Source organism: Pithys albifrons, chromosome 7 (genome assembly GCF_047495875.1).
Source record: "Pithys albifrons albifrons isolate INPA30051 chromosome 7, PitAlb_v1, whole genome shotgun sequence".
Classification (NCBI taxonomy): Eukaryota; Metazoa; Chordata; class Aves; order Passeriformes; family Thamnophilidae; genus Pithys; species Pithys albifrons.
In genome coordinates this window covers 58,603,179-58,615,313 of record NC_092464.1, presented here as the reverse complement: position 1 = coordinate 58,615,313, position 12,135 = coordinate 58,603,179, and the positions used below count along the sequence as shown (strand labels likewise).

General features: G+C 50.0%; 3 protein-coding genes across 3 annotated transcripts in view; 2 read left to right on the top strand and 1 right to left on the bottom strand.

Moving 5' to 3' along the window:
• The window catches only part of LOC139673811 (zinc finger protein 850-like), a 685,564-nt gene that overhangs the window by 637,531 nt on the left and 35,898 nt on the right, over positions 1-12,135 (top strand). The gene's annotated exons all lie outside the window — the stretch shown is intronic.
• On the top strand, positions 426-1,827 carry LOC139673873 (olfactory receptor 6F1-like). Its single transcript, XM_071559803.1, has one exon. It carries the CDS (start codon positions 426-428, stop codon positions 1,407-1,409), a length of 984 nt encoding a protein of 327 aa, XP_071415904.1. The 3' UTR covers positions 1,410-1,827.
• LOC139674226 (olfactory receptor 14J1-like) lies at positions 2,541-8,920 on the bottom strand. The gene is made up of 2 exons (XM_071560415.1): positions 8,378-8,920; positions 2,541-2,642 (listed from the first exon to the last, which is right to left on the bottom strand). The coding sequence occupies exons 1-2, from the start codon at positions 8,918-8,920 to the stop codon at positions 2,541-2,543; spliced, it is 645 nt and encodes a 214-aa protein (XP_071416516.1).

The window sequence follows — 12,135 nt, the reverse complement described above, 5'->3', positions numbered from 1 at the left end:
ATTCTCAGGGATTCCCAGTGCAAAAGGCAAGTACTGAAAAGTAGAAACATACAGAGTGGATGTGATCTCATGGTTTAGCATCTGTGCAGTAGAAGAGAGGCTTTTGGTAGGCAGGTGTGACAGATGTTTGCAACAGGTCTGAGTGAGCTTGGAATTTCCCAGGAATGGGGTGAAATAGCCAACAGTCCCCTTAAAATCCTCTCTTTTGGTGGAACAATTCTTTGTGAGTGTTTAGAAAAGGTAGAAAGAAGACAACAAAATCTCTGAGGACTCTTAAGTGAAATGTGAAACAGAAAACTCAGGGTGTGAGAATTGCTTGAAGGACAATCTCTGTGCTATGTCAGAAGACTGCAGGACAGAAAGGAGCAGAGAGGCAAGGACAGAACTTTTGTCCAGACTGTGAAATTATCACCCTTAGTTTTGCCATGTTCCTGTCTCAGCAGGATGGATTGAAATTCAGCCTGGGCCCAGAAAATGAAACAGCAGTTACTGAGTTCATCCTAGAGGGTTTCCCAGGGCTTGATCAAAGACTGCAGCTGTTTCTCTCTCTGGTCCTTCTGCTCATGTACCTGACAACGGTGCTGGGGAATGCAACCATCATTTTCCTTGTGTGTGTGGATCATCACCTGCAAACCCCCATGTACTTTTTCATCAGCAACTTCGCCTTCCTGGAAATCTGGTTTACATCCTCCACAAGCATCAAATTGTTTGCAATCCTGAGTTCTGATCAGAAAACCATCTCACTGAGCAGCTGCTTTGCCCAATCCTATTTCTACTTTGCCCTGGGCTGCACAGAGTTCATCCTGCTTGTGGTCATGTCCTGTGACCGCTGTGTTGCCATCTGCCAACCCCTGCACTACGCTGCCCTCATGGAGCCTCAGCTCTGCCTCTGCCTGGTCGTTGCTGCCTGGGCCATCGGCTTCAGCCTCCAGAGCTACCGCCTGCTCTTCCTCCCTGAGCTGTCTTTCTGTGGCTCCAACAGGATCCCCCACTTTCTTTGTGACAACACCCTCTGGTTCAAACTGTCCTGCTCTGACACCAGCCTGCTTTGGAAAATAGACTCTGTTTTCTCATCGTGTGTCCTGATGGGTTCCTTGTGCTTCACTCTGGCATTTTACACGTGCATCCTTTTCTGTATTCTGCATCTTCCAGCAGCCTCTGAGAGGAAGAAAGCTTTTGCTACCTGTTCTTCCCATCTCATCACCTTATCCATTGCCTATGGGAGCTGTATTGCTCTCTACATGTGTCCTTCAGAAGATGCTTCCTTGAAGACCAACAAAATTGTGACTTTGCTGAACACAGTCCTGTACCCATTCTTAAATCCATTCATATACAGCCTGAGGAACAGGGCTGTGACACTGGCACTGAACAAATTTCTTGCCAGGACAGTAATAAAGCTTTTCCCCTAATCAGGATACATTTCTGGACAGAAATGTCAAGGACATGCTATCCTATGTTTAACAATGCCATGTATGTAACCACCACGCATGGATGCCTTGGGAGATTTAATCTCTTGTCAGACTGTGTCAGGCTCAGTGATAAGAAGCTCCTCTCCACACACAGACAGGGCACTAACAGTGGTAGGAGGAGTAACTCACTTAATCCTCTGCCCTGGCTGCTCCCAGACCCATCAATGGAGAGCCCTAAGGTCTCTAAGAATCCATCTCCCAAAGAGAGAAGAGCACAGAGGAACTGTGCCGAGTGACAATCCAAATTACAGGCTCCTGAGAAATGGACACCTTGTCCCAGCTCCTTCCAAGGCTGCCCTGGGAGAGTCGTCAGCCCTGTTGTCTCAGTTTGAAAGCTCTAAGTCAGTGAGAGCAGATCACCACTTGGATTAAGGGGATTGTTGCCTAGGAGTGTAGGACACATTCTGGAATGCAGGGGAAGAGCATTTTTGGATAGCCCAGGACTTGTGGAAAGTTGAGGGAAGGATCCCAATCCATGCAGCCTGTCCTGTCTTCTCATTAAACTTAATTTTTAACTTCTTTGTGTAGGAGTTAAACTATTCTGCAACTCCTGTGTGAGCAAATCTCTAATCTGCATGAGTGTGTGAGCCTGGGGGTGTGAGTGCAGCAGCTGGAGGAGGGCCAGGACATCAAACAGCCTGTATGTCAATATGTGAAACTGAGCAACCAGAGGGACGGGAATTGAGGGTTTGTGTGTGTGTGTGTGTGAGTCTGTGGCTGTGTGTGTGTGTGTGTGTGTGAGTTTGTGTGAGTTTGTGTGAGTTTGTGTGTGTCTGTGTGTGTGTGTCTGTGTCTGTGTGTGTGTCTGTGTGTGTCTGTGTCTGTGTGTGTGTCTGTGTCTCTGTGTGTGTGTGTGTGTGTGTCTGTGTCTGTCTGTGTGTGTCTCTGTGTGTGTCTGTGTGTGTGTGTGTGTGTGTGTGTGTCTGTATGTGTGAGTCCGTCTGTGTGCGTCTGTCTGTGTCTGTGAGTGTCTGTGTGTGTCTATGTGTGTGTCTGTGTGTCTGTGTGTGTCTGTCTGTGTCTGTGTGTGTCTCTGTCTGTCTGTGTGTCTGTGTGTCACTGGCAGTGTGCTCATGTGTCCAAATGTCTGCCACTGGTGAGACTGGTGTAAGCTGCTGAGCAGGTGGGTGACTGAGCACAGCTGCTGGAGGGATCCACCATGCACAGGTACACCTGTGCAATAGAGGAGTTCAGACTACATGAGAATAATTCTGTTAAAAGGGATCTACAATGATTGAACTGCCTGACCCCTTCAGTGTGGACCAAAATTATAGCATGTGATTAAGGGCACTCTCCAAATGTCTCTTAAACACTGGCAGGTTTGGAGTCTCCACCACCTCTTCAGGAAGTCTGTTCCAGAGTTTCACTACACTGTCAGTAAAGAAATAGTTCCTGTTCAAACTAAACCTTCCATGGTGCAGCTTTGAATCATTCCCACATGTTCTATCACTGGATACCGGGCAGAAGAGATCAGCACCTCTCTCTCCATGCTCCCTCCTCAGGAAGCTGTAGAGAGTCTCAGCCTCCTTTACTCAAAACTAGAGCAGCCCAGAGTCCTAAGATGCTTCTCACAGAACTTGCCTTCCAGCCCTTTCAGCAGCTTTGTTGCCCTTCTCTGGCAGCATTCCAGGACCTTAACATCCTTCTTAAGTTGTGGGGCCCAGGACTACACACAGTACTCAAGGTGAGGCCACCCCAGCACTGAACACAGCAGGACAATCACCTCAGTGACCAGCTGGTTTTACTGTTTGATGCTCCCCAGGGTGCTGTTTGCCCTCCTGGCTGCCAGGGCACACTGCTGACTCACACTGACCCTGCTGCCCACCAGCACCCCCAGGTCCCTCTCTGTGGGGCTGTTTCCAGCCACACCTCTCCCAGCTTACACGTGTGCCCAGCTTTACTCTTTCCTAAATACACAGTGCAGAGAGAGCAGAGTGTGTGCAGCTGCAGGGGTGCTAAAGGTGGGGACAGATTTGAACTGGCAGGGTGAGGTGGGCTCATGCTGAACTGAAACAGGTTGATGTTTTTTGTAATTTGAAGCAGCAGAAGGATATTTGTGTGGAGATATGGAGTGGCAAGGGCACTGTGGATGCTTAGGGAGCATTAGCAAAGCTCAGGAAGAAGCTGAGTGAGTTGTGGGAAACACAGGAACTGACGGATACTCAGAAAATATGTTGGAAGACAGACACAGCAAGAACAGAGAGGTGCCAGTAAAGCTGAGGAGTTCCTGGGTCTGAGTGAGGCTGAAAAGCAGAGGGGATAGATAAAGTGTGCAAGGGAACAGGTACAGCCCAGGCCTGAGCAGAGCTTGCTGACATCCTCAGGAACCTGGAGGTTTGCTGATGAATTTTCCTTTTCTAAAGGCTGGTTCAGTCAAGAGAAACCTCTGGGAATAATTTATTATTAAGTCTTCAATTCTTCTGTGGTTAATTAGACAGATTTCAGAAGTGTATTCAAAGTGAGTGTATTACATTAACAAAAGGCATGAAGAAAGATTTCTTTTTGTCCTTTTTACCTTTTCCCTGTTTATACACTGATAGCAGCAATTCCTAATTGATATTGTTCCCAAGCACCAGGGATGGTCTCCTTGTCTGCTTGTTCCCTCCATGGTCTCTTCTCAGTGATGGCATCTTCAAGAAGACAAGCCCCTGGGAATAATTTGCTTTTAAATTTTCAAATCTTTTGTGGTCAGTTACAGAGGTCTCAGAAATGCATTCAAAGTTAATATTTTATATTAAAATAAAGAGAAAAGATGTATTTTTTGTGGCCTGTTTATTTTTTCCTGTTTATACATTAATGTCAGCAAACCCCAAATTACTTTGATCATGAGTACCAATTAATGCAGTCTAAATAAGTATGAAAATCAAGACCCTTTATGTCTTACATTTAATCAAACATTATCCCTAATCCCTGCCCCACCATTTCCCTCATCACACCCCTGGCACTCAAAGCAGCCTTGTGCAATCTGAGTTTCCTCCACTAAAGGCTGGACCTGCAGGTTTCAGCTCCTTGGCACCAACTCCCACGTGCTGTACTTGGAGAAAGAGCTGCAGGAGACACAGAGGGATGTTCATTTACTTCAGAAAAAAAAAAAAAGAAAAAAACAAAACAAAGGAAGGCACAAACAAACCAAACCCCACAACTCCTTCCTTAGCTGTACATTAAGCCCACGTTGCTTCCACTGAAGTTCACTTTCCACAATAGGTAGTCTTAGACCAAAGGCAAAAATGTTCTGTGTCAAGTACAGGTCACAAGATATTCCCAAACACTTCCTGTCCCGATTCTGTCCATATTTGCTCTTCGCACACAGGTCACACACTGCAGTCAGAATTTCCCTTGATCCAGAGAGGGAGGAAAAGAGAGAAAGAGAATGAAATTCTGCATTCTGCTGAGTTAAATCTGCATCAATCCCAATATTCTGGGGTTACAAGAACTTTATCAGACACTCTGGGCAGCATCTGTTCAGTGGGGGAAAATCTGTCTGGATGGCCAAGCCCAAGGACTGGTGGGGAATGGAATTACATCCAGGATTTTTCCCAGGGATCAGTATTGGGGTCAGTTCAGTTAAACATCTTTATCAATGATCTGGAGGAGGGGATCGAGTGCACCTTCAGTCAGTTTGCAGATGACAACAGGCTGGGTGGGATTGCTGATCTGCTGGAGGGCAGGAAGGCTCTGCAGAGGGGTCTGGGCAAGCTGGATCGATGGGGCCTGGTCAGATGGATGAGGTTCTACAAGGCCAAATGCTGGGTCCTGCCCTGGGGTCACAACTACCCCAAATCCTTGGTCATGCCCTGTAACTGTTCCCAACATCCTGTCCTGTGTCCTTAATCCCTCCGTTTCAAGGAACTTTTTGGAATAAGGGAGCTTTGTGCTCTGAGTATGGAGGGAGATCCAAGTGCCACTGGAGGGGGAACCACAACCCATCAGGTTTGTGCTCTTTAGGGGATCAGGAACTGGTGACACTTAGAGGCACAGAAAGTTTCCCTTCATTGCCCACAGTACAAATTAAAGAGGATACAATTTCTAAACTCCACAGCTCTTTGTTCAGCTTTCCTCAGCCACAGCAACCAGGATAAGGCACGGCCTTGCTGTGCTGGTCCCACAGCCCAGGGTGCTCCTGGCCTCCCTTGCTGCCAGGGCACACGGCTGCCTCCTGCCCAGCTCCTGCCCACCCACAGCTGCCTTACAGGGCTGCTCCCAGCCAGGCAGCTCCCAGCCTGTGCCATGGCCAGGGCAGTGCCCTGCAGGGGCACACACTGCCTTGTGTCCCTCTGGCATTGCAGGACGTTCCTGCCAAGACGGGCTCTCCTCCTCCCTGAAGCTTTCCCTGAGCACAGAGGCCTGAGAGACCTTTCCAGTGAAGACTCAGGCAGAGAAGCCATGGAGTCCCTCAGCCCCACAGCAGTGTCTGCTGGAATTAAATCCCCCTCCCCATCCCACAGCAGCCCTGCATTTCCCTCCTTCAGCCTTGGTCTCCAGCACAGCCACTGAGGCTCTTTTGGCTCTTGACTTTTCCTGCAGCCACCAACTCCAGGGGAGCTTTGCCTTCCCCACAGTCCCACATGCACAACACAGGCCATGCCCAGGAATTCCTTGTCTGTGCCTGGCCTTGCTGTCACCCCCTGTCAGAGATTCCATGGCCCCTTTGTGCCCCACTGCCCCACAGCTGGTCCCACAGGCCCCTGTGCAGCCCCAGTCCAGGGCAGGAGCATCCAGGGTGGGGAATGGCCCCTCTGATGGAATGCCCAGGGTAGTCCCTGGGCTTGGTCACCCCATGCCTGTCCTATTCCACACCTCTCCCAGCCCCTGGAGAGCCTCTGTCACCTGTGGGGCCTCACAGACAGCCCTGCTCAGGCTCTGTCAGGCTCTGGGCCAGGAGAGGGGCTGGGCAGGGCTGGCCATTGCTCTGGAACAGCCCCTGAGCCAGCAGGAGGGGGAAGGTGGGCACAGCAAAACCCACCCATAACCCTGGGCTGAGCAACCAGGTCTGGAAATGACTGGAGAGAAATAGTGGGGGTGACAAGTGTCCTGGGCCACCTTCCTGGTGTGTTCCTTCCACCAAGAGCACAGACCTGCCCAGAGCCACAGTAACAGCGAAGGGTCGGAGAGCTACTCCCGGGAACTGGGAAATCCCACTTGGTGCATCCACTCCTGGGTGAGCTCTCCATCTTTGCTGTGAAAAGAGCCCAACTTTTATATGTTAAACAAACAAGCTTATATCACTTATTCAGTGTGGAAAATATCTGGCTTTCTTCTCTCCTTGTTTTTCACCCAAAGCCTGGCCAAGGCTTCAGAGGAAAATCAGGGAGTCAGTTTGGACCATCTGCTGTCAATCAAGACCAGCCATCTCTGCCATGGCCTTGACCTGTCTAAATACAGAAAGACAGATCTATTCATATCTCATCAAAGAACAGATCCTAATCTTCCCTAATAAGTGAATACCAATGTATCTCACTAACAAGCACAGATTTTTACACAGGTGCAGCCTTATGTATTTCACTGAGGATATACAGGCTTTGGCTAATAAGCAGACACAAGGCTAAACAGAACATTAGGTTGGAATGTTCATCTCAAGATCACCTCTGGCTCAGGGCCTGTTGTTCAGGCCTCAGCACTTCAGAGATACACGGATGGTTTTCTCTCCCAAATCCATTCCAGCCCAGCCCAGCTCCCTCCAAGCTCTCCCACCTGCCCTGGGCTCTCTCCAGCACCAAGGGCCTATCCCAGCACAGCCCAGGCGGGTCTGGCCCCACAGCCCTGCTCAGGGCAGGGTGCTCTGGGCAGTGGCACCACAGTCCAGCCCCTGGGAAGGCACAGCAGCATCTGGAGCTCAGAGAGGACTCAGACCCACTGGTGGTGAATGTGCTTGGCAAGAGGAACAGGAGGCACCTGTGTGCCCTGCACTCCTCTGCAAGAGATCTTGAGAGCTCTCAGCCCCTTCCTGCCATCCCATCTCCCCAGGATAGAACAAAACCCCCAACCCTTGTGGCCCTCGAGAGCTTTTCCTGCTCCAAGCACAGGGCGCATCCCAAGGCTCAGGCAGCTAGAAAGCTGTTATCATTTCCAGTTCATTCCTGCTCTGCTAAGGATAGTAAAAACAATAACAGAAAAAAGTTGATGCATGTTCATTTATTTCACTTAAATACAAAGTGAGACTCCTTGTATACAGAAAGGGTCTTGGTTACACAGGAAGGAGGGATCATTAAGTTGGAGGGGATGAAGCACTTCTGTGAAGACAACAGCATCAGAAAGGGAAAAAAAATTAAAAAAAAGAAACGAGAGAGCCTTGTCCTGCAGTGACACACACTAGTGGCTACTGACAGAGGAACTCAAGCAGTCTGGCGGTTCACTTGGTTGGATGACAGCTGCCCACCAAACTGTTCTGACAACTCTCCATTCCCAGACCAACATGAGAGAGAGAATAATTCATAAAGTGACTCATGGGCTCATATAAGACAGGTTACTGTAGCAAAAGTAGAAGTTTGCATGCCCAAACAGAGAGAAAATCCATATTCTCTGTTTCCCATTAGCAGTGTCCAGCACTTCCTGGGAAGCAGGGCTTCAGGATATGAGGTGGGTGTTTAGGAAGGCAAACACTGTAAATAATGAATGTCCACCCCTTCTTTCCTTAGCTTTTATTCCTCAAATGATGTCATATGGTCTAGAATATCCCTTTGGCTAATTTGGGTTATCTGTCCTAGATACGTCTCCTTCCCAGCCTCCTGATGGTGGAAATGTTAAAGGGACAGTGCTGGTGCTGTGCAAGCTCTGCTGAGCAGCACCAGAAACATTGGTGTGTTATAAACACCTTTCTAGCTCCAAAGGCAAAGTACAGAACTCTGAATGCTACTGTGGGAAATAAAAACCACTGTAAAGCATCCAGTCATTACTTCCCTGAGAGCTACCTTAAACTCCTGGTTCCTCAGGCTGTAGATGAGGGGGTTGAGGGCTGGAGGAACCACCGAGTACAGAACTGACAGGCCCAGATCCAGAGATGGGGAAGAGACAGAGGGAGGCTTCAGGTAGACAAATATGCCAGTGCTGACAAACAGGGAGACCACGGCCAGGTGAGGGAGGCACGTGGAAAAGGCTTTGTGCCGTCCCTGCTCAGAGGGGATCCTCAGCACAGCCCTGAAGATCTGCACATACGAGAAAATAATGAAAATGAAACATCCCACAAATGGAAAAGCACTAACCATGATGAGCCCAATTTCCCTGAGGTAGGAGTGTGAGCAGGAGAGCTTGAGGATCTGTGGGATTTCACAAAAGAACTGGCTCAGGGCATTGCCATGGCACAGGGGCAGGGAAAATGTATTGACTGTGTGCAGCAGAGCATTGAGAAAGCCACTGGCCCAGGCAGCTGCTGCCATGTGGGCACAAGCTCTGCTGCCCAGGAGGGTCCCGTAGTGCAGGGGTTTGCAGATGGCAACGTAGCGGTCGTAGCACATGATGGTGAGGAGGAAAAACTCAGCTGACATAAAAAACGTAAACAGAAAGAGCTGTGCAGCACATCCCATGTAGGAGATGGTTGTGGTGTGCCAGAGGGAGTTGTGCATGGCTTTGGGGACAGTGGTGCAGATGCAGCCCAGGTCTGTGAGGGACAGGTTGAGCAGGAAGAAGTGCATGGGGGTGTGCAGGTGGTGGTCGCAGGCTACGGCGCTGATGATGAGGCCATTGCCCAGGAGGGCAGCCAGGGAGATGCCCAGGAAGAGCCACAAGTGCAGGAGCTGCAGCTGCCGCGTGTCTGCCAATGGCAGGAGGAGGAACTGGCTGATGGAGCTGCTGTTGGGCATTTGCTGCTTCTTGGCATGGAGCCTGTTCAAACACAGGAAAGGAAGGGGAAAAAGTAAAACAGATTCCTGTCAAAAAAGCCACTCTTTTTTCATAGAAATCTCCTCTAGCAGAGATTTAATTCCCTTCTCTGGTTTCTACTGGCTGAGGGTGGTGTGAGGAGTAGGAGCTCTGGCCATGTGCTGCCAAGCACTCAGCTTTGCCTTGCTGCACTGGGGACATGGAGGTGGTTTGTGGCACCATTGACAATCACAATGGGTGTTGCATGTAACCCACCTGCAGTGGGAAATTCAGCCTCTGCACCCATGACTTGGAAGACTTTGGGCTGCAGAAGAAAGGCTTTAGTCTACTTTTTATGTATTCCACCTTAACATCTCTTGATTGTTCCTTTTTCGAGTAAAAATTCCTCCCAGGAGCAGCAGGGAGCAGTCCAGTGGCATCTCTGGCTATGGAGACTCTGATGGCAACATAAGAATGACCCTGAGGAGGCTGCAAAAGGGACACTGACACTGTCCATACGACATGGTGTGTTGATGACTGACATTTCTCACTCTATTCTTCTCTAAAAATAATAAGTTTGAAGTTTCCTGAACTTAGACAATTTTTAAGGCTTCTGTCCCAGTCTTAATACTCAGGACAGAAGGCTGAAAGAATAGGGTCCTTCTCTTAGAGTTGGCCCCTGACCTGCTGCACTTCTCAAAAAGATCCCTGGGAAATGTTCTCTAAGACAGAGCTGTGAGCAGCCCTCACCCCTGCAACCTACTCTCCAAAGGATAAAGACCCTTCCCCCCCATATTAGTGTTTACTTATTCCATGCAGGCCTTCTCCCCAGCCCTGTGAGCAGCTCCCCAGGCTGGCTGAGAGCTGACCCTGGCAGGCAGCAGAGTCCCTGCCCCAGCACAGCACCCTGGGCTGCAGGACCCTGCTCTGCACCACAGTCCTGGGCACCCCTGGCTGCAACCCCAGCTCCACAGCTAATCCAAAGTGTCCCCCAACAGCCCCCTCCTCACACATCCCATCAGCTGGGGCTCCAGGAGCTGCCCCTGCATTGCCCTGCACCCACAGACTCACCATGTCCAGCACTGCAAAGGTTTCTCCTCCAAGAGCTCTGAGTCATCCTCCCAATGCTGAGCCCCTTTAAGCTCTGTCTGTGCCCTGCTGGTGTCCCTGAGCTGCCCTGGCAGTGCCCTGAGCCCTGCTGGGCTGTGCACAGGAGCTGCTCCTGGGCAGAGCTGTCTCTCTGCAGCGCTGCCCGCTTGCCAGGAGCTCCCTGTGTGCCAGGAGCCCGGCCCAGCTCAGCAGCACAGCAACAGCCCAGGGCATTTAATGGCTCTCTGGGGTGTTTGTGTTGTTTACATCAGACTCAGTCCATCAGAGTAACTTCAAACAACTTTTCAAGAAGTCAAAGCAGATTGAAACACTGAAGTTTCTTGTAGTGGTAATGGGTCCCACTAAGGAACAAGACTGAGAAATTGTCCCCAGATTCCAGTTAGAGCAGAAAACTGGAAGGAGTGATGGCAAGTATAGACAAGGAAGGGAAAGATGACTCTCATCTTTAGTAAAACTGGCTGTGTTTTAGAATTCAAAGGGCTAAGGCCTGACCAACAGGCCCTGGAAAGGGTGATCTTGGCCCTCCCTCCTTCCTCCAGGCCCTTCCTGGGGCACTTGGAATGTGGGAATGTGCAATGCCAAGGGCAGGACAATGGGGTGGCACCTTCCAGGCTGCTGAGCAGGGACAAGGAGGCAATGAGGCCCCAGGGCTGCAAGGCTCACTTGTCTCCTCATGCCATCAGGGGCACACACAGCAGCCATGGCCAAAGGCCTGCACAAGTTGGCTCTCTTGGGGCCTTTCAGCTTCTGCACATCCCTGTCTCCTCTCCAGCCCAGGCTGTCCTATGGTGTCCATGCCCTGCCCCTTTCCCTGCAGGCTGTCGGCATCCCCCGGCTGCCCCACCTCGCTGGCCCCTTCCTAAACTGACATCTCTCCCTCCTCCCTGGCTCTGCCTCCCCAGCTGCCCTTGGTGACATTATTTCTTTCTCACTCTATTTCTGACCACAAAAGTAAAAGCTCCACCATCTCTGAAACCACCACTGTGACACTGCAGGACTAGGGGGTTTAACTCAGTGTGTCTGTGGACCCCTGAATGTCTGAGGTAATTGATTAAGAGATTGATATGTAAGAGTTCAGAGTGTATTCTTGAATGAAAGAAGTTTGCAGGGCACCCTGAAGGTGGAAGGAGCCACCTACAGAATGCAGGAGAGCTTTTGGCCAGTAGAAGGTTTCCATGTATGCTTAACTGAGCTGACTGACCAGTTCTGAGATGACTTGCTGTGGAAGAAAGTAGATGAAAGTAAAGCTGTAACTAAAAATAAAGTCCTTTGTCTTCAGTGTAAGCCTTCTGATTTAACTGCTGCCTGGGTTTGTCTCTGCCTCCTCTGACCGCCGTAAATCAACCTTACCCCGACACAGGACCTTGTGGAATCACGAGGTCACTGTGGAATCTCATGGATTTAAGGGACCTTTGTCACAGTGCAGGGCCTCGTGGAGCACAAGAGACCAGTGTGACAGTGTGGATCGTCATGGAATGAATGGCCCTGTGTGACACTGAAGAGTCTTACTGATCCAAAGGGATCATTGTTTGTCTGCAGAACCTCATGGAATCAAAGGGTCATCTTGACCCTGCAGGGACTCAGAGAACCAAAAGGATCTTGGGGCTCTGTGGAACCTCATGGGGTGATGGTGGAAATAGAATTCTCAGACAATGTTTATTAGAGAAGCTGCCTCATTGAGCTGTGAGGGGCAGAAAGGACCCCTTGGTTTCTAAACTCCTTCTCAGAGTTGAGCCTGGTGTGACTGGATCCAATCTTAGCC

Excerpts from the sequence above, each read along its gene's own strand:
- LOC139673873 (XM_071559803.1), top strand. The coding sequence starts at position 426 with ATGTTCCTGTCTCAGCAGGATGGATTGAAATTCAGCCTGGGCCCAGAA.
- LOC139674226 (XM_071560415.1), bottom strand. The coding sequence starts at position 8,920 with ATGTGCTACGACCGCTACGTTGCCATCTGCAAACCCCTGCACTACGGG. Across the intron at positions 2,643-8,377 it reads TGAGGAACCAGGAGTTTAAG|GTGTACCTGTGCATGGTGGA; the intron begins GTAGCTCTCAGG and ends TCTATTGCACAG.